General features: G+C 36.0%; 1 protein-coding gene across 3 annotated transcripts; it reads right to left on the minus strand.

Moving 5' to 3' along the window:
• Positions 1-15: 15 nt before the first annotated feature.
• On the minus strand, positions 16-23496 carry LOC135081591 (palmitoyltransferase ZDHHC15B). Of its 3 annotated transcripts, XM_063976336.1 has the most exons (9): positions 23231-23496; positions 23023-23144; positions 22357-22463; positions 17357-17594; positions 16210-16293; positions 14144-14282; positions 11456-11582; positions 8706-8813; positions 16-5877 (listed from the first exon to the last, which is right to left on the minus strand). In XM_063976336.1, the coding sequence occupies exons 1-9, from the start codon at positions 23394-23396 to the stop codon at positions 5736-5738; spliced, it is 1233 nt and encodes a 410-aa protein (XP_063832406.1). In that variant the 5' UTR covers positions 23397-23496; the 3' UTR covers positions 16-5735. The 3 variants fall into 3 exon arrangements, with proteins under 3 accessions (XP_063832406.1, XP_063832405.1, XP_063832404.1); XM_063976334.1 differs by lacking the exons at positions 16-5877; positions 16210-16293 and adding an exon at positions 6945-7105 and having other exon boundaries at positions 23231-23494; XM_063976335.1 differs by lacking the exons at positions 8706-8813; positions 16210-16293 and having other exon boundaries at positions 23231-23495.
• Between the last annotated feature and the right edge of the window lie 511 nt (positions 23497-24007).

Below are 24007 nucleotides of genomic sequence, written 5' to 3' on the forward strand. Positions count from 1 at the left end.
TCATAAAAAATCGTGTTTCATTCATTTTATTTCTTTATATTTCATTCACCTTTAGCTAAATTACAAAAAACATTGCACATCGTACATCCTTAAAACAATAAATATCTATGTAAATCTATTTTTTGAAATCTTTTAGCATTATACGAGGGTGGTCTGAAAAGTTTCCGACCTAACATAGATACAAGATTTTTTTTCTTAAAATTTATTTTTATTTTTCTACATAGTCTCATCTACAGTAATTAGTCGGCGCCAAAACTCGGATTTATTGCACCTAAACTGCGCCAATAGAGCATTGGAAATGTTCATTCGAACACGTCGTTGGTCTGACGTTAGCAAACGCGGCACCAAACGCGCGGACAGCTTTCTCATGCCTAAATCTTGATTTAATATGTGACAAACACGTTCTTTGGACATTTTCATTGCCTCTGCTATCTCTCTCACTTTAATTCGGCGGTCGTCTAACACCATTTGGTGAACTTTAGCGATGTTATCGTCAGTAGTTACAGTTTTTGGACGTCCCGAACGTTCATCATCTCCCAAGCTCTTACGGCCACGTTTAAATTCGGCTGCCCAAAATTTTACTGTGGTAAATGACGGTGAAGAGTCCCCGTACACAGAATCTAACTTATCTTTGATTTGCGTAGGGGTATTCCCTTTCAAAAACAAATATTTTATGACAGCTCGATACTCGATTCTTTCCATTTTCACAAAAATACTCACATCGACTCACTCAAACGACTTTCAAATAAAAACCGCGCGTCAAAAATGGCTGAATTTTTGAAGTGTTGCTTTCAAAAGATGCACAATTACATTCCCTGACTTTAATTGATGTGTGCTGCCATCTTCACGTTGAGGTCGGAAACTTTTCAGACCACCCTCGTATACAGTTATGTATAGAACAAATAAAATATCAACAATAATCTATAGGGTCGTTACAAAAAAACTATCAGTTTTGTATAATTTATATCACTCATACAATTTACTTCATTAATCCATTCATTGTAGCTTTAATGAAACGACCTAGTACATCATAATGCTATAAATGCTCTGATTTCTTTTATCTTACAATATTATATGATTTTGATAATGTAATCGGAATGTTAATGAGATGTTCATATAATTATAATATATTGCAGCGATACTCAACCTTTTTTGAAGCCTCGGGCGGTATATCGTGATTTTTTCTTAGTGTTAATAAAAAAAAAAGCTGCATAACATTTATAAAAGTTTTGCGGGCCGCAAGTTGAGTATAACTGGTCTTTTTTGTATAAACAGGCTCGAGACATTTAATTATAAAATAATTTCACCGTTTTAAAATATGCAGTACTAAATGACTAGATCGCAATAAGTACATTCTTCATGGATAAACACAATAACAGCCATGATTAATAAACAGTGCGATCACTATAAAATTAAATCTAACATCAAAATGCATTTTCCTAATGGGTGATGCAGTCAGCGTCAAATAGTTCAGTGGGTCTAGACAAAGTGCAAATTATAATCGCAAACCAGTCGATAAGTGGTCGAAAAGCCCCTTTTTTGTATGGAGTTTTGACGGATTCGATTTTCGATTCGATCAAAAAGTGCGTTTTGTCTAGGGGGGCTGAACACCCAAAGTGGCCAAAAACTTGACAACACAAATGTCACAAAGACGTGGTGCGAACGTTTTGACTACTTTCGGTGTCACGAACTATTTGACGCTGACTGTACCTAAGACCTAGTAAAGTGGCCCATAAACCCTTACAACAATCACATTTCAGCATTTCTCGTTACATACATGCTATACTTTTAGCATTGGAACTGCTTTTTGGCGACTACCCGCGATGCGACATCCCTCGTTATTTGCGCAAATATGTAGTTTTTTGTGACATTACTCTTCATCCGGTAAATTGGAGAGGGACGTCATCATTTACACATACAACTAATATATTTTATTTAAAAAGAATTGTGACATTTCATAGGGGAGACCTAGGAGAGTTGTGACAGAGGTGAGTTGTGACAAGGACGATTTCTCCTTACTTGATTAGGAAGCTGGAAAAAACGCTTGTTAGTCGCTTTTAAGACGCTCTTCTTGACTAAGTACCTGCGGGCGGCGCTAGAGGCACGATTACGTAAATATGACGTCTGTGTACAAAAAAATGCGAAAAGTAAGTTTTTCGACAAAATTTTATTTCAATTTATATCATGTTTTAGTATATGTGTACTGTTGTGTTATTTTTTCTCAAGTTGCATGGTTATTCAGGTCTCAAAATGTAGCACTGATATATTGTGTGCGCATCGTGTTTAGAAAATAAAAATTAATATTCGAACCAAGTCGTCATTTTAAACACCTAGGAGAGTTGTGACAGCCTGTCACAACTCTCCTAGCTTACTTTATTTTTCTGATGGGCCATTTCCACGATGTTTTTAAATGTTTTTTTGTGTGTTAGTAGGTTCATAATTATTGCATAATTGCCTGCTGCTACTTTTTTATTCTGAATGCCTAATAACTATACATGAATGCCATATAGAGGAACTGCTTACTGGTGTCGAAATATAGGACCTAGCTTATGAAGTGATTAGGTTAAAAAGGGTTAAAGTTTAAGATATGCTGCGACCTCTTACAATCTAAACTTGTCAAGATATATTAAGAAGAAAGAGGCTTATCAAGTAAACCCAGAAGGCGAAGCTCCGTCTGTGGATTATCCCACCGCGACTATTTTATTTCTACAGAAGAGGAAGAAAATATATTAAGTGACTATGTATATTAGCTAATATAATAAAAAATCCAGTGTCGTGGGAGAAAAATAAAAGCTGGAGAAATGTGGCTCAATCTGTGCAACGACATCCTATAACTATTTGTTTTAATTGTTACTAAAGGATGATTAAAGATTTTTTTTCGTAAAAATTCATATTTGATTGAGTATTATGGTATTTTTATATCTAATAGATGAAATACAATGCTGTCACAACTCACCTCGGTACCTGTCACAACTTACCTCGGTGTTAGGAGAGTTGTGACAGAGGGAGTGGTCTAAGATTTTGGTGATTTTCTTAGAAACCCTAACACTTAAGTTAACTTTGATGATTGTTTTGAAAACAGAAGGAACGGCGCTACATTAATTTGTATGATTCATAGCAGTGGAATGTTTTTTGAGAGAGATATGGCCCCTAAAGTAAAAATTGTCACAACTCTCCTAGGTCTCCCCTACACACTGTATCTTCCATCCATTCCAATAAATCATCTATGTCATGTAAAAAAATAAATGTAACATTTTGAAATTATAAATGTACCTATCATTCTAATAATTTAAAATCCTCTGCACCATGAAATAATTTGTACGTATAAAATATTCCCTATAAAAATATTGACGTAAAATAAAAGAAATACAAAATCAAGTGATGCGAAACACTTACAATAGTCATGAGATAAAATTACTTAAAAACCTACGAATAACAAAGTTGATGTATAATGATTTAATTATTATTACATTTAACATTTATATAGACAGGGAGACATTTAACTTTTTAATCATTTATCTCTCTCACTCATATAACATCTAAGTGGGAAATTTAACGCTCCACTATAAGTTTAATTCTTAATTATTCTGTATTATTATATTAATTGATGGATAATGAATTAAAATGCGGTGGTTCGATTGATGTCTCATGTCGTATTACCCCTTTACAGCAGTCTTAATGTCAAAGCACTTGTTATGTACAAAGCTAGAAGCCCTGTACGTCTTGCGGACTTTCTAATATTAAGGAAAATATTTTTTTAAACAAGCTGATAAGAGAAATAACTTGTTTTCTCTAGAGTCTAGAAGTTCCATGAGTAAAGTCAGCATCAAATACATCGTGACACCGAAAGTGACCAAAAAGTAGACAAGAGGGTTTTCGCGATTGAGAAATCCGCCAGATGGCAATACGTAGACGCGAGGTCCAAATGCTGCATGATTGGTTATTTTTGACATGACATAGACAGATATGTCAAAATCCACCAATCACGCAGCATTTGGACCTCGCGTCTACGTATTGCAATCTGGTGGATTTTTCAATCGCGAAAACCCTCATTGTAACAAAGACGTGTTGAGAACTTTTTGGCTACTTTTAGTGCCACGAACTGTTTGACGCTGACTGTACATTTGTGTCGACCTAACATCCTGGAAGTTGGTGTTAGATTCCAGCAAATTACTCTAAGCATATTTCAGATAAGTACAATTTCAGTATACATTTGTTCGCCAAATCTACAGTAGCCTTCGTAAATCTCGATAATCTGCCCTTCGAATTATCTTTACATCATTCAGCACCATTTATTGTGTCCAATCCGCCACGACATACTTCACGCCACTTGTGCAAGGCTTGCGTATTCTACGAGTCTATAACACACTTAAACACCACACTCAACTCAATACTCATTTCGCGTTTTTAAACTAAACACTTAATACTTATGTTGTACTTTGAATAAATAAACACAAACATTAAATACGATCATCATCTAAGTATTTTTAATCCTTAAAAATTAAACTGGTATTCCAGTCTAGATTGTTAAACACGGTTTATTTCTATAAACCTATATAACTGAGTTTATTATAAAAAGAACTTCCATAGAAATGGAAAAGTTCAATAAAGCTCTGGAATACCGGTCTAATTTACTAGGAATTTCACTGATTTACAGAAGTTACATATCAGTCATGAAATAATACACATAGCATTTTATTATTATCACTAAGTTTTTGTCTATAGTCTGGTCTGTGAGCACGTAGAATTTTGTCCAATGACCCCAAGCTACCCATCCTTATTGCTCGCGCGTAATTATGTTGCTGTCGCGCTCGCACACTCAGTGCGGGCGCCCGTCGCATAGTCGCGACAGCAATATAATTGCGTCGGCCGTTTGGTGTAGCGGTTCAGAACGGACTACTATGCCGAGAGGTCCCGGGTTCGATTCCCGGCCGGGCAGAAATTGAAATGATGAATTTTAATTTCTGTGACGGGTCTGGGTGTGACTATGTATAATATTTATGTATTTAAAAAAAACAAAAGTATATAAGTAGTATATCCGTTAAGCTAGCACCCATAACACAAGCATTAAGTTGCTTACTTTGGGGCTAGCTGGCGCTGTGTGAAATTGTCAAAAAAAAAACAAAAAAAAAATTACGCGCGAGCGATAAGGATGGGTAGCTTGGGGTCATTAGACAAAATTCTACGTGCTTACAGACCGGGCTTTAGTAGAATTACGTGGGCGATGTTATTGATCATTGTTTGCAACATCTTTTTCAGAATTCCTAAGTTTTTCCTTTTCCTGAGAGTGGGTAAGTAGCTCAGTTTCGATGTGTATTATTTCTTGACGAATTTCATACAGTTATACTTCAAACGGGTTTCATAAACAATATAGAGTAAACATAACCGGCATATTCATACGGAGCGAGCAGAGAACACTTATAGAGGAACTGGACTGGCCCCTGCGTAAGGCCCGGTGTCTATCAAGGCAAAGCAAAGCGGAGAAGTATTTTGAATAACCAATCAGATTTCCTGGATTCCTGAATAATTAAATCTGATTGGTTATTCAAAACACGCCTCCAGGGCGGAGGTGTGTTTTGAATAACCAATGGCCTTGATGGAGACGGAGTCTTAAACGCACGCTAAACTGTTCTCACTTGCTCCACATAAAGCCTAAAATATTATGCAGCAGCGAAACGTAGAGCCTCATAGTTCGCGAGCGTGTGGCGTGAGCGCATGCAGCGCGGCGCCTACACTCATAGCTCGTCGTAGCTCGAGCTCTCTCGCTCGTCGAAGGGCCGCGCGCGCTCGCCCCAACGCTCCCAGCGCTCGGAGCTAAGCAGCGACTCTGTGTCCTCTTCCTTAGCGGGCAGCGGGTACACGATCCCATCGCCGAAGCTAGCGCCACCATACACAAGTTTAATCATTTCTAAACCTAATAATAGAGGGCGCGATGTTGATGTGAAATCGCTTGATTGTAATTGTTTGTACCTCCAAAGCTTTGATTTACTAGTGTCATGGCAGGTTTTGAACATGTTGACGACTAATGGGCCTTTTGAAACTGGACGGTAAAATTAAATATGTTGACTCTACATAACTATGACCCAAATAAACTTATTTTCAGAGGCGATTCTACTGCTTTATATCATAGACGAATAAAAAGTTGACTCTCTCATATAATCCTACAATAACAAATCTGTTAGTAGACTTTTGAGTAGGTACAGTCAGCGTCAAATAGTTCGTGACACCTAAAGTGGCCAAAAAGTTAACAACACAACCTTATTCCAATGAGGGCTATCGTTTTAGCGCTCACCAGTTAGCGCCACTGTAGAGTAAGGTCCTGTCACTTGCTAGTAGCGAAGACAGTGGCGCCAACTTGTGAGCGCTAAAATGGTAGGAGGACTATCGCATTTGCACTCATCAAGATGACGCCACTGTAGAGTAAGGTCCTGTCAATCGCCAGGGGTGCCAACTGTTAAGTATAAAAACGATAGCCGTCATTGTAACAAAGACGTGTTGCGAATTATTGGCTACTTTGGGTGTCACGAACTATTTAACTCTGACTGTATCTGAGCCGTAAACACACCACTGAAAATAAATGTATTTAAATAAAGAGAAAAGTTACATCGTGTTTACATGCCCGTGGTTTATACAACTGAATATTTGTGTAAAAGTGTGTTACATACAAATTATGTGCAAATGGTTGACTGTAATGATTGTTACAACTAATTTCTCACGCATTCTACATCTATAAAGCTTGATCAATATTGTCTTTATTCATACTGGTGAGAGCCTAAAATGCTATCAAACTAACGCGCAGTACACCTAAATTGCTAAACAAAATTAGCATGCAAAAGGACACTAAATAATCCATAAATCTGGTCTACAATAAAAAAAGAAGTGAATGACAATAATTTTGACATCGTTTCTCGAAAGGGTGAAGTCGCCAATGAATGAAAAGCATGTTTAGTTGAACAGATTTATTTAAATATATTGTAATAAAAATATTGTGAAATGGAAATAATATTAATTAATAGGTAAATGCTATCCTTATACTATTTGGGGCACGGTCCGGCCCTTTCGAGGGCAAAGTCTCCAGCGTTCAGTCTCGCGGCCGAGCTCCACGCTAAAATATCAAAAATCCCAATTTCTAATTTGACCCATACAATTTTTAGATTTAGAAGAAACAAGGAATAGAAAGTCGAAGATAAAAATGGGTGCTACAGAAGGAGGTATTTAAGATAATATAGAAAAGAGAAGATGGATCTTACCTGAGAGCATTTCGGTAAAAAATATACGCAATGAAAAATAATAATAGTAGAAAATATGAAAGATCTGAGCACCCAACCCATGCAAGAGATAAAAGAAAACCAAAAAAAATACGAATATTCTTTGTACTCATATACAGCACACAGACAGTATTATTATTTGAGTATTATTTTTGTATCCATTTGCTTGCTAATGGTAAGCATCTATGTCATGATGACTACAAAACCAAGCGTGTAATTTGTTTATATTGGCAACTAATCAATTATTTTGCCTATGTAGCCAATCCATTATGATGATAACCGATTAATTATAAAGTGTACGCGATGAAAGCTTAGTGTAGCGTTATAAAAATAAAAAACCAAAATAAAGAACAAAACATTTTATTGTGCACAAAACATACTTACAAAATATGAACAGTACTATAACTTTGTCAGTCTTGTGTGTTGTATATAGCTCAGAAACTATAAATGCATAAAAAAGCTATTTACAGATATTTAACAATCATGTATCTCAGGTAATTAAGGTGGAAAAATATTTTTATAAAAAATTTTCGGCAGCCTAGCTAGCACACATATCTTGAGTATGGAAGTATAAGAGTAATAAAGCAAGTACTGGACATAATTATATTTTAAAGCTCCGTCATATTCGATTATTTACATTGAATGAGTTTACTTACTGTAAAACAGTACAAGGCCAAATTCATAATACATTACGTATTCAGTTTGTCATATAAGCTGACTATATTATTATTTATCTAGATTCTAGTTCAATCTATAAATTAACCTATTTAAATAAAAAATGGATCTAAATTATTTAATAACTAGTATAACTTAAATAGAACTATAAATTTTATTGCATCTCAATATTTATAATATGAAATTTTTCAGGCAAGGTAGAACAACTTTGTAAAACAAATTAAACTAACATAGATTTTGGCACATGCTCAAGGAATAAGACAGTACTAAATAAGAGATTTTTGAAGACGACTTGAAATTAAGTCTTAGAATCTCGAGGAAATGCCAATGGTGGTGTGAGAGGTTTGGTTTTAAAGCTAGACACGGCACCCTAACCTAAAATAGAGATCCCAAAATCGGCATGATGCGTGTTGATTTGTTCGCACAGTTACAAATTGATAGTCACTTGACTGAACCTGCTAAAAAAATCAACGCAATATTCGTATAGTTAAACGTAGTTGTCTGTAGGTAATAATACGGTCATGCATATAACAAAAGATAAGCGTTGAGCTGTAAAACAAAGGAATGTCGACATGGAACATTCAGGCACCAGTCAAGTGACTTCACCCGTAACTCGCGTACAGTGCGTACGTGTGCGCCCGTACTCGTAATTTGACACGATAGTCGCCCGTATTGCTATGGACTATGGACTCGATTGTGAACCCTATTGTGTGGACTCAAGGTATGTGTTTAGCGTCGGCCGCTTCGTCCGTGAGGTCTGACCTGGACCGCGTGGTGCCCATGGACTCGTACCCGTGCGCCTCTTGCGGCGCCGTGAAAGTCTGGAGCTGGTGCTCGCGGCGCACTGGGAATTCGCACCCGTCGCCCAGGCTGGATAAACGACCACGGTTCAGAGGGCTTATGCCCGCATTCACTAACATTACTATTAGGTCTCAGCGCGTGGACGCACAGGGTGACACACGAACCAATCACAGAGCTCTATTTAACCCTGTGCGTTCGATTTGCTGCTTCACTAAAGCAAGCATCGTTTGTGAATACGGGCGTTAGTGTGAGTTTGCATCAAACGTCGTCACTGGCGAGCGCGTTAAAAAATATATGAAGATTTTTACTTCTTGAAAGTTCCGGTAGGGGCGCTGTACGATTCGTCATACATTTAATGTCACTTTGTTACGCAGTGGACATCGAATTCGTTTGACGTAAACTCACACTACGCCTCCAGAGCGCACGCGGTTTCATCACAATATGCTCCTTGACAACTAGGCGACGGTTGTGGTAATACAGTTGGTTGAGCCGCCAGTTCTGTTCAGCTTGAGCTACTTATAAGTAGGTTGTTCCGATTGTTCAAACGCATAAAAATTTTGTAAAGATAAATCTATAAATCTGCGGCTAAATTTACGAAACCAAATCACTAAATAACCAAAAAGAACCATCGTGAAGTGACATTATAAAAAATAACAACTGTTACTGTTAAAGTTCTTCCGAGAGTATATGCTATACCTAATTTATATCTCAGATTGTTCTAACCTATTTTGTTCTACGCTGAAATCAAGAGGCCACCGGGGATATTAATTTGGAAAACTTAGCCCGTATTATGTAACGACATCTCAACACTCAAGATTCAAACTGAATACTTTAAATATTTAAAATTACTGAATCGAGTGTTGAGTCTAAAACCTAATAAGACTAAGACTAATAAGAGTACCAAAACGAAATCACTGTAACCGATAGAATAATAACTATAACTAAACTGAACTGACGGCCATGGAAAAAATCACGTACGCAATGTCAGGGACCATGTTATAATGAAAGGATAAATATATCGGACACAAAATAATACAGGAAGGGGTATAAAATAAAATAAAATCATGTGATTGTGAGTCAAACCAAAGTGTTAAAATATGTGCATAGCGTTAATAAAAATAGGTGGGGTACGGGCTATAATATAGCTGGTATTATTGAAGTAATTATTTCTATTTATACATAATACACGCGTTAGCAAGAATGCGAGGTAAGCTATACACCACTAAATTTTTATCACCGAAAAAGAAAATTCTGGGTAATGAGTTATTGATACTGTTACTCAAAATTTCCTCCCAAAATTGGTAATTTATGGACACACGCGTCGCTAGCACTATTTACGTAAGATAATGTAACACTTATTAGAACTGAACATGGTCTAAGTTAGCTAAGTATCTAATAATAACATTGGAAGCGTGGTCAAGGCGTGAGCGAGACAGACAGATCGGGGCAATATGCGAGCGCGTACGACTTCTCTAGCGAGCAGCGGAGTGACCCAGCTGTGACGCGTAAAATACGGACTAAAGAAAATTAATTTAAAAAAATTAACCTTATGAAAAACATTTCTTTTTTTTTGCTTTAAATTTTTCACACGTTTCTACATAACCTGTTAAAATTTTTTCGGTGATAAAAATGTAGTGGTGTAGAAGTGGTTATGATGCACAGGATGACGTTGATGAATAGATGGCGTTAGAGTAACTGATTCATGATCATGAACATCAATGAATTTCCCTTAAAAATATGATAATAATGATACCATTTAATGATTTAGAATATATCAGAAAACCCACAGCAGAAACTTAATTAGTTTTTTTTATTAATTGTTGTTTCATGCCGAAAACTTTATTTCCAATAGACGATACGGGATTTTTACTAATCTAAATATAACACTCATATTCCATTTTGTTAGAATTGGTCATTCACTTCTTTTTTCACACATTGAGTCATGCACACTGACCCACACTTTACAGTATCCGACAAGAAATAACATTGACCTATGGCCCACAAAAGTGACTTCAATTTGTTGATAATGAACATCTATTGGAGGAGTTTTTAACTTTCACGAGTTGAAAACTTATCATGTTTGTTTAAAAGACTGAAAAAAAAGACCCTTTGGCGAGAAAACGCGAAACTACCAAAGTGCGCGTGTTCTCTGCATATAGTCACCGTTAATTTGATTTATCTGTTTCTATGTACAAGTTTTGCTTTGTTATTTAGCTGTATTTTGTTCATAGACGTACAATTTACAATTTGGCTTATCGAAACATACAAACAATTAGGTTTTATGTAACAAACATTGTGTATTTCTTGTCGGGGTACTGTTGTTAAAACATAGACACATCTATTAGTATCAACACATGCATGTGTATCACGTCTTCAAACTATTCATTTGTTATTAGCTATTTTACAGACATCGATGTGTACCTACACAAAAGACCAGTGCCATCTTTATGCCTAAACTTTTAAACCACTTCTAGTAAACTGATCTGTTTGGGAATTGAACCCAGAACTCTGAAATTGTGCTAATTCTTTCCTAGGTTTACTATTTTTAGCATGCATAAATCTCTCTGTAACACTCTTTCAACTGCCTAGAGCCAACAACAAGTTGGTATCACTTGGTAGTTTTTATTGGTGTTGCCAGTGTAAGAAATTACGTGGTAGTTTTTTGGTGTTGCCAGTGTAAAAAATAAGTGTGAATGGTAGTTCTATGTTACCTTGTGAAGACGGGAATCATCCAGAGGTTGGGATTGTTCCCGAATACCTCCTTGAAGTTGTTGTAAGCACCTATAGAGAAACCGTTCTTGTCAGCTCCACCCCGAAACATTGGAGCCCGGAACGCTTCTGTAAATGTATAATATGAAAATTAAATCGACTTTCAATAATTTCGATTTTAGGTGGATTTGTTGAGTAAAACTTTGGATAAAAAATATATGAGTATTTCTCAAAAAAAATGTACATTTTGAAAAAAAAAAGTGTGCTTTGAAACAGTTCAAAAGTTTTATATTTATAAATCATCACACAAAAAAAACACACACACAATTTTGAAGGATGAATATTAATCTTTAAGATAACGAAGAATTATAGCTATAATCCTACTTATTACCAAATATTTAGATATTTTAAAAATAGTCCTTTTTTACCTTTCATACAAAAATCTGTTTGCCACCCTAGCTTTTTCATGTGTTTTTGTTTCATAAAATGCGATACGTAACTAAATTATTGTAAATTTCTTTGTATTATCGTTCTACAGTAATCGCAGTTTCTGTATCAAATTGATTTTCTATGGGGTGTCATAATGAATTGGCAATTTAAAGCAAAAAAACAAAATGAGTCGCTCTCATTTACTATTTCGTTATTTACTCTTTAGTTACGATTTATTTCTACTTTCCCATGGTTTCTGAACAATTCCGTATTTATTTTACACGGACAACAATAGCTGCACTCTGAATGGCTGTTGGCCTGACGTCTCCGCCATAACATCTATCGCGAAAATTAGTGAAAACGTGTGTGTTTTGTGGGATTACTTTTTCGTAACAGGCAGTAAAATCAGCGATTTTATATAGAACGGTAAGTCTTCATTTAACCATTTTTTGTAATACGTGTGGTACGAACATTTAGTAAGCTTTTATATTTGCTGTAACAAATTTTATCAAAAAAATACTTGTTTCTGATCTCATTTTGTCTAATATTTCGTTACGTTTTTTACGAATTTCGTTACGTTACGAAAAAGTACAACATAATGCTGAGTGTATACTGTTATTACCTGACTAAGCATAGTAATATTCACTACTTAATTTATTTCAAAAAATATAGAGCGTTAATAACAAAAGGATTGGATACTATCTGCTTTACAGAAGTGCCACCAGCAAAAAATTATCAAATCATTTAGATTACGTTTTTATGTGATTACTTCTTTTGTTTTTTTAGGAATGCCGCCAAAAACCAATGCCGAAAGGCAAAAAGCTTACAGAGAACGACTCAAAATGGATAAACATGATGGAACAAAAATAATTTTATAAAAATAGTATGAATGATTACTCCCTTATTTTATTTCTAACCCCTTAATATTACCCCGTATTTGGGTGCATACTTACAAATATTTCGAATTGAATAAATGAAGAGCATTCACAATATTTCGCCAATGTATAACAAGCCTTATGGCCTTACTATTTCGTTACTACTATTTCGTTACGTACATTTTTTTTGAGAAATACTCATATGTTATATTTTATGTGAATACAAATTACTAATAGACCCCTCGAGGTAAGCTAAATATGCTTGTGTTACAAAGGGATTCACCACTTAAATCCAGCGGCCAATGTGATACCGAAAGTTGACACCATTGGGCTGTTGGAGCTTTTTTATCTTAACTACAAGACATAATTTTCTTTTTTTTTTTTCAATATAATTTTACCACATACTTGGAGTTTCAACTCTACAATAAACTAAATATGGTTTAATAATGTCTCTAAAGACATAGCGACTTAGATAATATGTTCAAAAATCAAATAAGGCCTTAAAAATACGCGCTTTCTATGTTTTGTTTACATCTAAACTACTCAAATCGATTGCTAGTTGGATGATTTTTTTCAAATTGTCTACATAATATCAGAAGTGACGGTGTTACCGTTGACCAAATTCTTTAGGAGGGAATTTATAATCTGACCGGTTGGAGTGCCCGTACGGCGGTATGATACCAGCATATCTGAAATCAAATTGTGCTTTAATATGTTGATAATAACGTTCAAAATTGTGTTGAGAATTCATCAGCACATAATTAACTCTGGTATCCTGACAGCTAGATAGAGAGAGATAGATATATGAGAGAGAAGAGGAGGGAGAGAGAGGTGGTATGTTGCATGGCAGGATAGTGAAAGTTGCAGTCAAAATATTGGCATTTATTGTCACTTCTGATATCATTAATGTTAAAAAGATATGTATATGTATAATTTAAACCTACAACAGAAACTGATATGTAACATCGGCAAAAGTGTTAACTATCCATTATCTGTCATGTCGTCTCGTTCTATCGCAAAAAAATCACCATTTGAACGGAAATGGATAGTTAACAGTGTGGCCGTGTGTACATATATAGATTTCAAAATGATGTTTTACACAATTTAGTTTACCAAAAATACCAAGGTTTACCAACCTAGAGCCGTCCTATTTATTGGGACCCAGTCTTGTAGCTGTAGTCACCATTATTATTTTAAACTTTATTAAAATAACATAAGCTATACAAACCTAGAGTAGTTGACCAGTGATGTTAGAACTATTACCACTGTATTTTGAACTTTACTGAGACAACATAAGGTGTACCAACCTAGAATAGTCCTATTAGAAGCGACCAGTTCGGACTGTTGTATTTTGAACTTTATTGAAATAGCATAAGGTGTACCAACCTAGAGTAGTCCTATTATTGGCGACGAGGTAGCAGTGATATCCGAAGAGCGAACCCAACGATATCGCAAACATCAGCGACACGAAGAATGCAAACACGATGTGGTATCGACCCGCGCCCGCTGCGGTTCCAAAATCACCCTGGAAAAAAAATTACGTAAGAAAAAGCTACTACTAGGTGGACTGACGATCTGGTAAAGGTCGCGGGAAGAACGTGGATGCAGGCAGCGCAGGACCGTTCATTATGGAACGCCTTGGAGGAGGCTTTTGTCCAGCATTCGACGTCATTTGGCTGAAACGAACGAAGAAAAAACTGGACGCAGGCAGGAATCATATGATTAAGAGAATGTACATACAGTCAGCGTCAATTAGGTTTGTTGTGGTGACACAAAGTAGCCAAAAAGTTCGCGATACGTCTGTGTTAAAATTTGAAGAAGGTTGTGTTGTCAATTTTTTGCCACTTTGGGTTTCACGGACTATGTGATGCTGACTAGAAATCATTTATACCTACAGCTCTAGCGATTAACCGAGTCAGGCCTGAGGTATGGGAACAGTACGGGAGGTGTGACATTCGACGTGACAGAGCATACAAGTAATAATAATAATAATAATTCTTTATTTCTCACCATAGAACACAAATATTAACAATTATAATTGTAGGTATATACAAAATGCAACTATGGTGGGTTGACACCTGAACTAGGATGAATCCTGTATCTCAGGTTATCAACCCTCCACCCCAAAAAATGGTCTTATGTTAAGCCAATTACAATATCTGATAAAAATTTAAAGAATTTACAATAATTGAATTTAAGGGGTAGATAACAAAAACGTCTGCAACCGGGCGTCCAGGTAAGTGGTGTATTCGAAAGTTAGTGTGTGGTACAAGTTATGGGTTGCTGAATATTTAAGTCTGAAGCAAAACTGAAGTTTCAGTGACGTTTGACGTCACAAAAACCCCGTGCCACTCCTCAGGCACTGAGTTATGCGTCAGAACTGTAATATTAAATGCTGGTAATAATAAAAAAAAATTAACTTAATAAATTTAACTTCAATTTTAACTTCTACCCTTCTACCTCTACCTTCGCACTCACAGCTTTCTGCATAACCCAGGGGTCGACTGGCTGAGAATGCTTAAATAGCATTAAGTCCACCTTTTGTACTATTTTATTGTGCAATAAAGTTTTATAATAATAATAATAAAAAATGTGACTAACGAGAATCAAACACAACTTAACAAAAACAATCGTTCAATCGGTCGTCGATCGCGTCAGGCCCTTTTCACACGTCCCGGTTGCCGGCTAACCGGCGCCGGGTACCCGGTCGTGAAGTGTATGGGCATGCCGGATTAATTACGCCGGAACATGTGAAAGCTACGTACCATGCCCATACACTTTACCACCGGGTACCCGGCGCCGGTTAGCCGGCAACCGGGACATATGAAAAGGGCCTCACGGTACAACGCTGTAAAGAATATAGTAAACTTGTAATCAATTAACGACAATACCAAAGTACTTTATTTACACAACATTTCATATCTAATAATCTACTACCGTTTCTAATCGAGTTTTGTTTATGTTTATTTGAACTTCAGGTCGCAGTATCTAATATAAATTGCGATTACAGCGCTAATTACACAATAACTAACTACAGATTTTGTTCCACATTGTTTGTATAGAAATTATAAAAAAGTCAGCCCACTGCGCCGTTCAAACAACGTGGAACATTATCTATTTCTCTTTGCTAATTACGGTTTTACTAAATAATCATAATCTGTTCCGTACACGGATAACTACGTCACTAATCTTGTATTCGGCCAGTGTGTATCTATCAGATAAAGATATCAGATAAAAAGCCCACATGCCCAGTAAATAAAACGAATACGTGAAATTACGAACTCAGAATCAAACACGATTTTCTTGCAAAGTACTTAGTCAATTTGTGTAATGTATTTTTAATGACTTTACGACTATAATTAATTGAACTAAAATTAATTATTACAACTTGTACATGTACACTAATACGCAAACCGACCTACGATTAAGTATGAATAGCATGCATTGATTACGTTCACAATGTCCATGCAAAGCTTGGAATAGGTCCCCTTTTCGATCAAGCGGTCGCAGTGGGCATGCTTGTATTCTTCGTACATCTGCAAATCAGTATTCATCATCATCGTCATAAATACGCTCGTATTCACAAACATTACTATGAGGTCTCACAGGGTCACACACGAACCAATCACAGAGCTCTATTCAACGCTGTGCGTTCGATTTTCTGCTTCACTTAAGCAAGCATCGTTTGTGAATACGGGCGATAGAGTCATGAATGTGACTGACGGTCACTTGACCAGTAAATTAAATAAAAAAAATTAAAAAATCATTTGTTAGAACGTGTTTGTCAGGCTGACAAGGACCTTAAAACCACAGAGAGAAGGATCAAATTCCGTGGTTACTTTTGTCTAGAATATAGATATTATTGTTATCTTGATGATCGCGGTTTGTTACGTCAACAGTGACCACACCCGCCATGTTAGTTAGAAAGAAACTGAATAAATAATAAAGGGCAGGGCAATGATAATGGAATGATAAGCAGACCACCCGTACTATTACTGATATGATTTTTAGGGCCACATGAATGTTAAGACATTTGTAGCAACAACGTGGAGGGGGTATTTTGTAACCCATCATTAAGTAAGCAGTAACTGCAGATCAAAACTGCCAATATGTATATCGGGACTATACGTCTTAGATAGTACATACCTAGTACTTATAGTATGCATAAAATATGGTACACGATTTCGCATAATGACAGCGATCGAGTCTTTTTTTTTATTAACATAATTAAATTATTCACTGGTGAAAAAATATTAATAGCCTAATTTACATCTGTAAATAAATAATAATTGCGTTTTGACCGACAGTGAACAAGTAGTGTGAAGACAATATTAGTGAATGGTGACTTGTACTAGCATTAATTGTCATGTAGGTAATTTCTCTTGCAGTTTTTCATAACTAAGAATGAAAATTCCTCGCTATCGTCCTCATACTCGTAAGTAAGTGGACCGACGATCTGGTGAAGGTCGCGGTTGGTGCCTGGATGCGAACGGCGCAGGACCAGTCTTTGTGGAAATCTTTGGGGGACGCCAAGTCCAATATCCAGCAGTGGACGTCTTTCGGCTGAAAGGAACAAACTCGTAAGCATTCCGCACTCACCTTCCAAAACCTGATGAAGTAGGGCAGACAAGTGGACATAATGAAGAGACAGTACAGCAGCGCGTATCCCAGGAACAGCATGAAGAACTTGTAATTGTGGTAGCAGACGCAGTTGTTGACCCACGGGCAGTGGTGGTCCATCTTGAGCACGCAGCGAGAACAAATGCTGCAGTGGTGCGCTCGGTCCGGCTTGACTAGCACGCACCGGTTGCAGTAGCGGACGGAACCAGACATTGTTCTGGAATACGTAAATACTATTTTAAAACCTGCACAACAAATATCTAGCACTAACTTATTCCTAACGGAGTGGTTCAGGCAGACCGGAATTTAAATAGAGACTACTCCCGTGGATTTAGTAAGATACGACTAAAGGACAAACCTGTCAGCAGTGTGATGTTTTGTGACTGTATGAAATGTCACACGCACTTTTCATTCAGGCATAATGTCAGAACATGACATTTGCCACACCCGAATCGAAAGAAAAAACGAGCGCGGTAACTAGGATCGCTTCCCGATTTGAGATATTGCAAGCTACAGAAACGCGGCTCCAAGCAATTAAGTCTTATGGAAGTTCAAGTTATATCGTGGTTGCTGGTTACAATCAGAGATTGAAATAGACAAATAATATGAAATAGAACCATCAAAATTCAGCAACTATCAAACGAACCAAGCATGGAATACTTTCACATTCATGGCTTAAACAATGGTAGGCGCACGCCTTACCTCTGTATGAATATTTAAGTATTGTTTTGGTGTAGTAAACCGTAGAAATTTGCGCATATATTTACGTAGTTATATGGACATCAGAGAGCATACTTCACATTTCCTCATTTGTTATCGTGTTAAATTTTCTCTAGTCGCCTTTTACCTGTTGAGATAATGGTTATCCATGACTTTACAATGTTTATTGGTAAATCGAATTCAGAACTAAGTACATAAAATACATTTAAAGTACCAACTTTAGGACATAGACATAGGTAGATATTAGCATGGGCCTTATTAACCTACCTTACATTTACATTTAAGTCGCACCATGAAAATGGAAATATGGCAGTAGTAGGTATGGCATTTAGTTGCTGAATATAAGCGGTACAGTAGGTTTGGACATTTTATAAACGGAGCCAAAAATAGATTAATCTTAATTGACTCCTGCCGTCCTGCGCCATGACAAGCTTTTAATGAGTCATCATTATGATTGGTGTTGGTTGGTTTAACCGGGATCATATCCGCAGTTCACAACTACAGGTAACTATATAAGTAGTTCTATGTTTAGCTGATAATTTATAGTTAGTGTCGTTATATCTTTAGACATTTGATTATAAAAGATGCGCAATATAAACAATGAATACAGAGCTGGGTTGGCTTCTGCATTATCCAATATGAGTTGAAATCCTTTGGTAATTCAATATTACATAAGGAAATACATCAATTAAAATCGGTACAATCGTTTTCTCACTTAGGTACAATAAATGCATACGATTTAGTCCATGTATACATATAGGGCAAACTGGGCGGGAAACTACATTGTATATTTAGCTAATATAAACGACTATGTAAATCTAATATTTATAAAGACCAGTAAGTAGTAGAGTGACACTGTTTGATTACTATTTACAGTGATTTATCTCAGCTTATTACTTCGTACTTGACATTCGCTGTTAAAATAATTAGTTAACTGTTTTGTTTGTAAAGTAAATTAGCTCTAGATAATTATACTACGGCTTTAGTCGTCAGACGAACGAAAACATAGATTGCATCTTTTACTAGAATGTATTTTTAAGAAAACTAGAGTTCAGTCAAGTATTCTTCAACAGCAAGGGTATACAATCTCTATGGTCCATGAGCTTCTACTCTACACTTTCCGAAGATTGGTCCGACTTGTATATTACACTTCAACCTATGTGTCATTGTTATTAAAAGGAGGGCAGATCGCAATGGTTGGAGATAAATAAACAGTGGATTTTTTAGTAACAATCGCCCAGCAGTTACAAATTGAGGTCCATTTTCGGCAGTGGACTACTGAAGACAAATTTCGAATTCCTCCTATGTTCTTCTGATTAATTTCGTTGCGGGTCCAATGACAGTTTAACTTTCCCCCGGGACAAACTTGACCTTCATTGGTTGGGTTTTTATGGCAGTCAAGCAGTAGATCCTGGCTACACGGGAGTTGCAGTGGTGGGAATAGTCCCGTTACTGAAGACAAAAAATATGGTGATTGGGCACACGAAAAACTTTGTCGCAACTGCCTTCTAGCAAGATGCTGGCATCTGACAAGCATAGGTAGACGGAAACACAAGACAGATTTCTTGGATACCAGTAAAAGCTAAGCTTCTGGTACGTCCAGAAGGAAAAACATACTATAATTTGTAGAATGACCCCCCATGATGAGCGTCTCTTACCGAATAACGAACACAAATAAAAAAAATTACAATCGAGCAATGGTGATCGCCTACCAAGACCAAGTCACCCACGAACCTCTTAAAAAAATATAATCTGCATATTATTATTTGTGTAGGCAACTAAATTCTGCGAGTATATAAAGACGGGAGCGGATGTTGGTCTCTTATAAATATAATTTTCGAGTTCAGTGACTTAGAAAAAACTCGGTCAAGGACTGTTTTGCATCGAGTTAGCTGAGCTGCTGTGAACCGCACGTGGAGTAACGGCCAACGCGGGCGGCATCTAATTATAGAATACTTACTTCGTTACATCTTGTTAACCGAGGTGTTAAGTAGTAAGTGGCTAATCCTTTGTGAGCAGTTTAAATTTGCTTGAACCGTTTGTAAAGTATACGCGAAGACACTGGTTTTTCCGCGAGGTATTTGGCCTAGTAGTCGTCATAGTTTCAGCTAAAAATCCACACTGCTGGACGAAGGTCTATCCCAAGGATTTCCATAACGACCTTCAACGGTAGTTACTTCTTTCCTTGTCTAGGTGGGGCAGATCGACTTAACTATCGAACAAAACGAAATCGCCTTTCATGTTAAAAAGATTGTTGAAAGCCTGTTTATTTATCTTTACCTACTCATCTGAGAAGAGCATATTTATCACAAAGTTAAAATAGTAGATACGACTGAATTGATTGATAGTGATTGGTATCGAATCAATTTCCAATACGGGCGATCACAACAATCGGTTGGTAAATAAAACTTAAATCCGAAAAGGAATCTCTTTCAGCCACTTGTATTTTGCGATCATAAAACAAACAAGGCGCCTACCCTCTATCAGGTGAATTATTTAACGTTTCACGCCCAAAAGGCTGTAAAAAGAATTTTATGGCGATCTACAGGGTCAATCTACGTACCTACATATTTATTATTCAACACGCCTTTTCCAAGAAAAGGTAGAGCTACCTACTTATGTACTACAGGTAGGTACGAGGTATAGCCAACGGGTCGTGAAAAGAAATGCGATAAACAAAGTAGCGATTGCTATTCAGCAAGTGAACGTAACGATTATAAGCCTTCTTGTAAAGGCATGTAGGACTAGGCTAATTGCTAGAACGGTACATACTCTATTAGTCATAAACAACGGTTTAACATAAGAATTTTACGAATGATTTCACTATTATGTATCGAATGTTACGTTAAACAACTTACATCATCGTTACAATGATCGCTAAGTACGATTCTAGAACTTATTTAGTAGTTAAGACTCAACAAATGAGGAAAATCTATGACTTATCATTTAAATGATTTCGATTTTTAATGTACTGCTATTTTCTCAATTCTAGCTACATCAAGAAGAAACTGAAACAAACCTCGTCAACACGTTAGTGGAATTACCGAATTCCTCGATTATCTCTTTTTTGCTTTGAATCCAAAAGAATTTACCATAGTATCTTCTTAACGCAATTTTAACTCTAGAATTGAGAAAATACCAATGTATTTAAATAAATCTTAAAAACGTGGTGCAGTGTAAACCTATTATAACTTTAAAACATTATAATTTTCCTCTTAATTGACTACACAAAAGGTCATCAGTCAGACTCAACGTCGGCGTTATTTCCTGCAATATAAGAGCTACTTTTGCAATGCAAATGTTACATCTGATTGATATTTTGTGACTATGTGTACTTCCTCAAGGGCAGTAGTAATAGTACACTATTAATATTAAAAAAATTACCCGTACTAGGTAATGATAATGAATCATGTTAATCATCATTGATAAGTACAGACAAGATTATTTTCCTTCTTTGATAAAGTTATCCTGCTAAATTCGTTTATTTCTAGAGTGAATTATCTAATAATGATGATTAATTTGATACAAAATTAAAAGAAATTATGTGTTACAACACAAGTATTAAAGAGTAGATTGGAAGATTAATATGTATAAGTGTTCAGAAACTCTCCTCAACTTCTTTGGGATCAAGTAAATCCAGTCTCTCAAAAGAGAAAATAAGCAATTTAAGAAATAATATAATGAAAGAATTTCACTAATGCAAAACAGTTATGTAGTAAGTTATTTTGATGTTCATTTATATTTTATATCAAATGACGAAAACTAGTATTGAGACCCACTGAAATAATGAGATATTTAAGTGGGCATTAGCTAAAAGGTTTAATGACATGACTTTCAGATGATGACTCCACTGAATGAGGTAAAATGTGCAATTACTTTTATCAAACATCCACCATTAACAGAGTGATAAGATTTAGCTGATATTGTAGTTTTGTGTAAAGGTAAAAGTACAGACTAGACCATTTACTTGTAAAAGGAAAAAGAGCTGCTCTACTAAATGTTCTAGTGTCAGTATCGGTGTAACCCTGTCACAAACTAAACATACATTTTACCTGTATTGTACCATTGATAAGAACAGTACATAGAAATGCTCTAGACACCTTATTAATAAAAAGTTACACCTAGGATGAACACTGGATTAAAATGATATTTCCATACCAAATGACAATTTAAGCCAGAGTTCAACTAGGGTGTAACTTTTATTAATAAGGGGGTTAGTCTATACTCTTCTTAACATTACAATCATGACAAATATTTACCTGGTGACTATAGGCAGGTCTTTGGCAAAGTTCTCGAGGATTGTCCTTTGAGCATCCTCTGATTCTGCACTGAGTAATTTTTCTAATTCCGCTTCCGGCAACTTATACTGCAAAAAAGAAACAGGGATATTATGCTATGTAGATTCACGCTACATTTATTTGAAAACAGGACCAAGTTCATATAGGTCCTACATGTAAATCACACCTAGACTCCTCTAGTAGGAATTATCCAGAGAAAACAATTATTTATCAAATTGATCTAAAATATTTTGTCTTTATTATTACATTGAATTGAATCCTTTATCAATGATTGTGCTTATATTCCCCAGTATGTTATAAGTCTTTGTTAAAATATGAAAGAATTATGGCCAATAATAACTGTTTAAAAGCAGAGTTATTGAAACACAACAGTCAGAATATGCCAATAAACCAATCAGATTATGAGAAAGACACAAAACTAAATTATTCACCAACTTCTTTGTTTAATAAATTATTGCTAGTGATAGTTTAAATAAGTTTCCTGATTTTCAAATCAAATATTTTGTTCATTCACTTTCAAACAAATAAATCAGAATTTATTTCAAAGTACACCCATGAAACAACTTTTAAAAAGAATTGGGCATAGCTGTGCTTCTAGCAAATAAGGAATATTAATACGTTTTTTACCTTGTCCGGAATTGGTTTTATATCAGCAAATATAGTTCGCCAATAAGACCAGGCGAACATGATCAACAGAATGTGGTACAGCACCAAGTAAATACACTGCTGAACTGTCGTTTCAATTGTGACTGAAAAATAAAACATGTTACTAACACAGCACAGGAATTAAAGCCATATTAATCAAGTTAAAATAAAATATCAATATTTTACTAACAAATGCACAGCTGAATAACGTAGGCATAATACGACCAAGTTACGATCGAAACTATCAACAACACAGGGAGCCACTTGAAGGCTCTCCAACACCACATATTGCACACTCTACAACACACGCAATAACCCGAAGGCGATACTCTACTATTTTGTATTGACGATGCCATATTTATTAAATTGTACGAACATTGAAAATATCCATGTTCACTGAGACAATAAAAACTGACAGACAAACGAAAAATGAAAGTTGCAGAAAATCATTGCCAGTTTAGAAAATTATAGTGACACATTCAAAATCTGTTTCCGGTTACACTTTTGCCAACCTAACCGCATTAAATTAGGGCACCCAAATTTACCGTAATTACCGGTTTTTTATTTAATGAAGAAAGGAGTTTGTAACTTTAGTCCTTAAAGTTATTCTTTCAAGCAGAAGGAATAATGCTTTTGTTCGTTTAGCAATGGTTTAGCACTTGAATAGCGTAACAGTTTGGAAATAGAAACAAAAAAACTCCAATCTGAATCGACTCTTTAATCGATTCCTTTGATTATTCAATTGAATGTTTTTATTTTTTATTGTGGCAACACACACTAACTCATGTCAAATTGAGGGACTTTTTGGCGGGCTTTTGAACGCACTAGGCGCGATTTTTGAAGCCAATTTTGTATTTTTCTCTTTCTGTGTTATAAATAGTTATCTATCTATTGGAAGTAGTTAAGTCAACTTAAAACTCGACTATGCCGGACGGGGACGGTAAGGACCCGCCCAGGGGCAAGGAAA

Source organism: Ostrinia nubilalis, chromosome 20 (genome assembly GCF_963855985.1).
Source record: "Ostrinia nubilalis chromosome 20, ilOstNubi1.1, whole genome shotgun sequence".
Classification (NCBI taxonomy): Eukaryota; Metazoa; Arthropoda; class Insecta; order Lepidoptera; family Crambidae; genus Ostrinia; species Ostrinia nubilalis.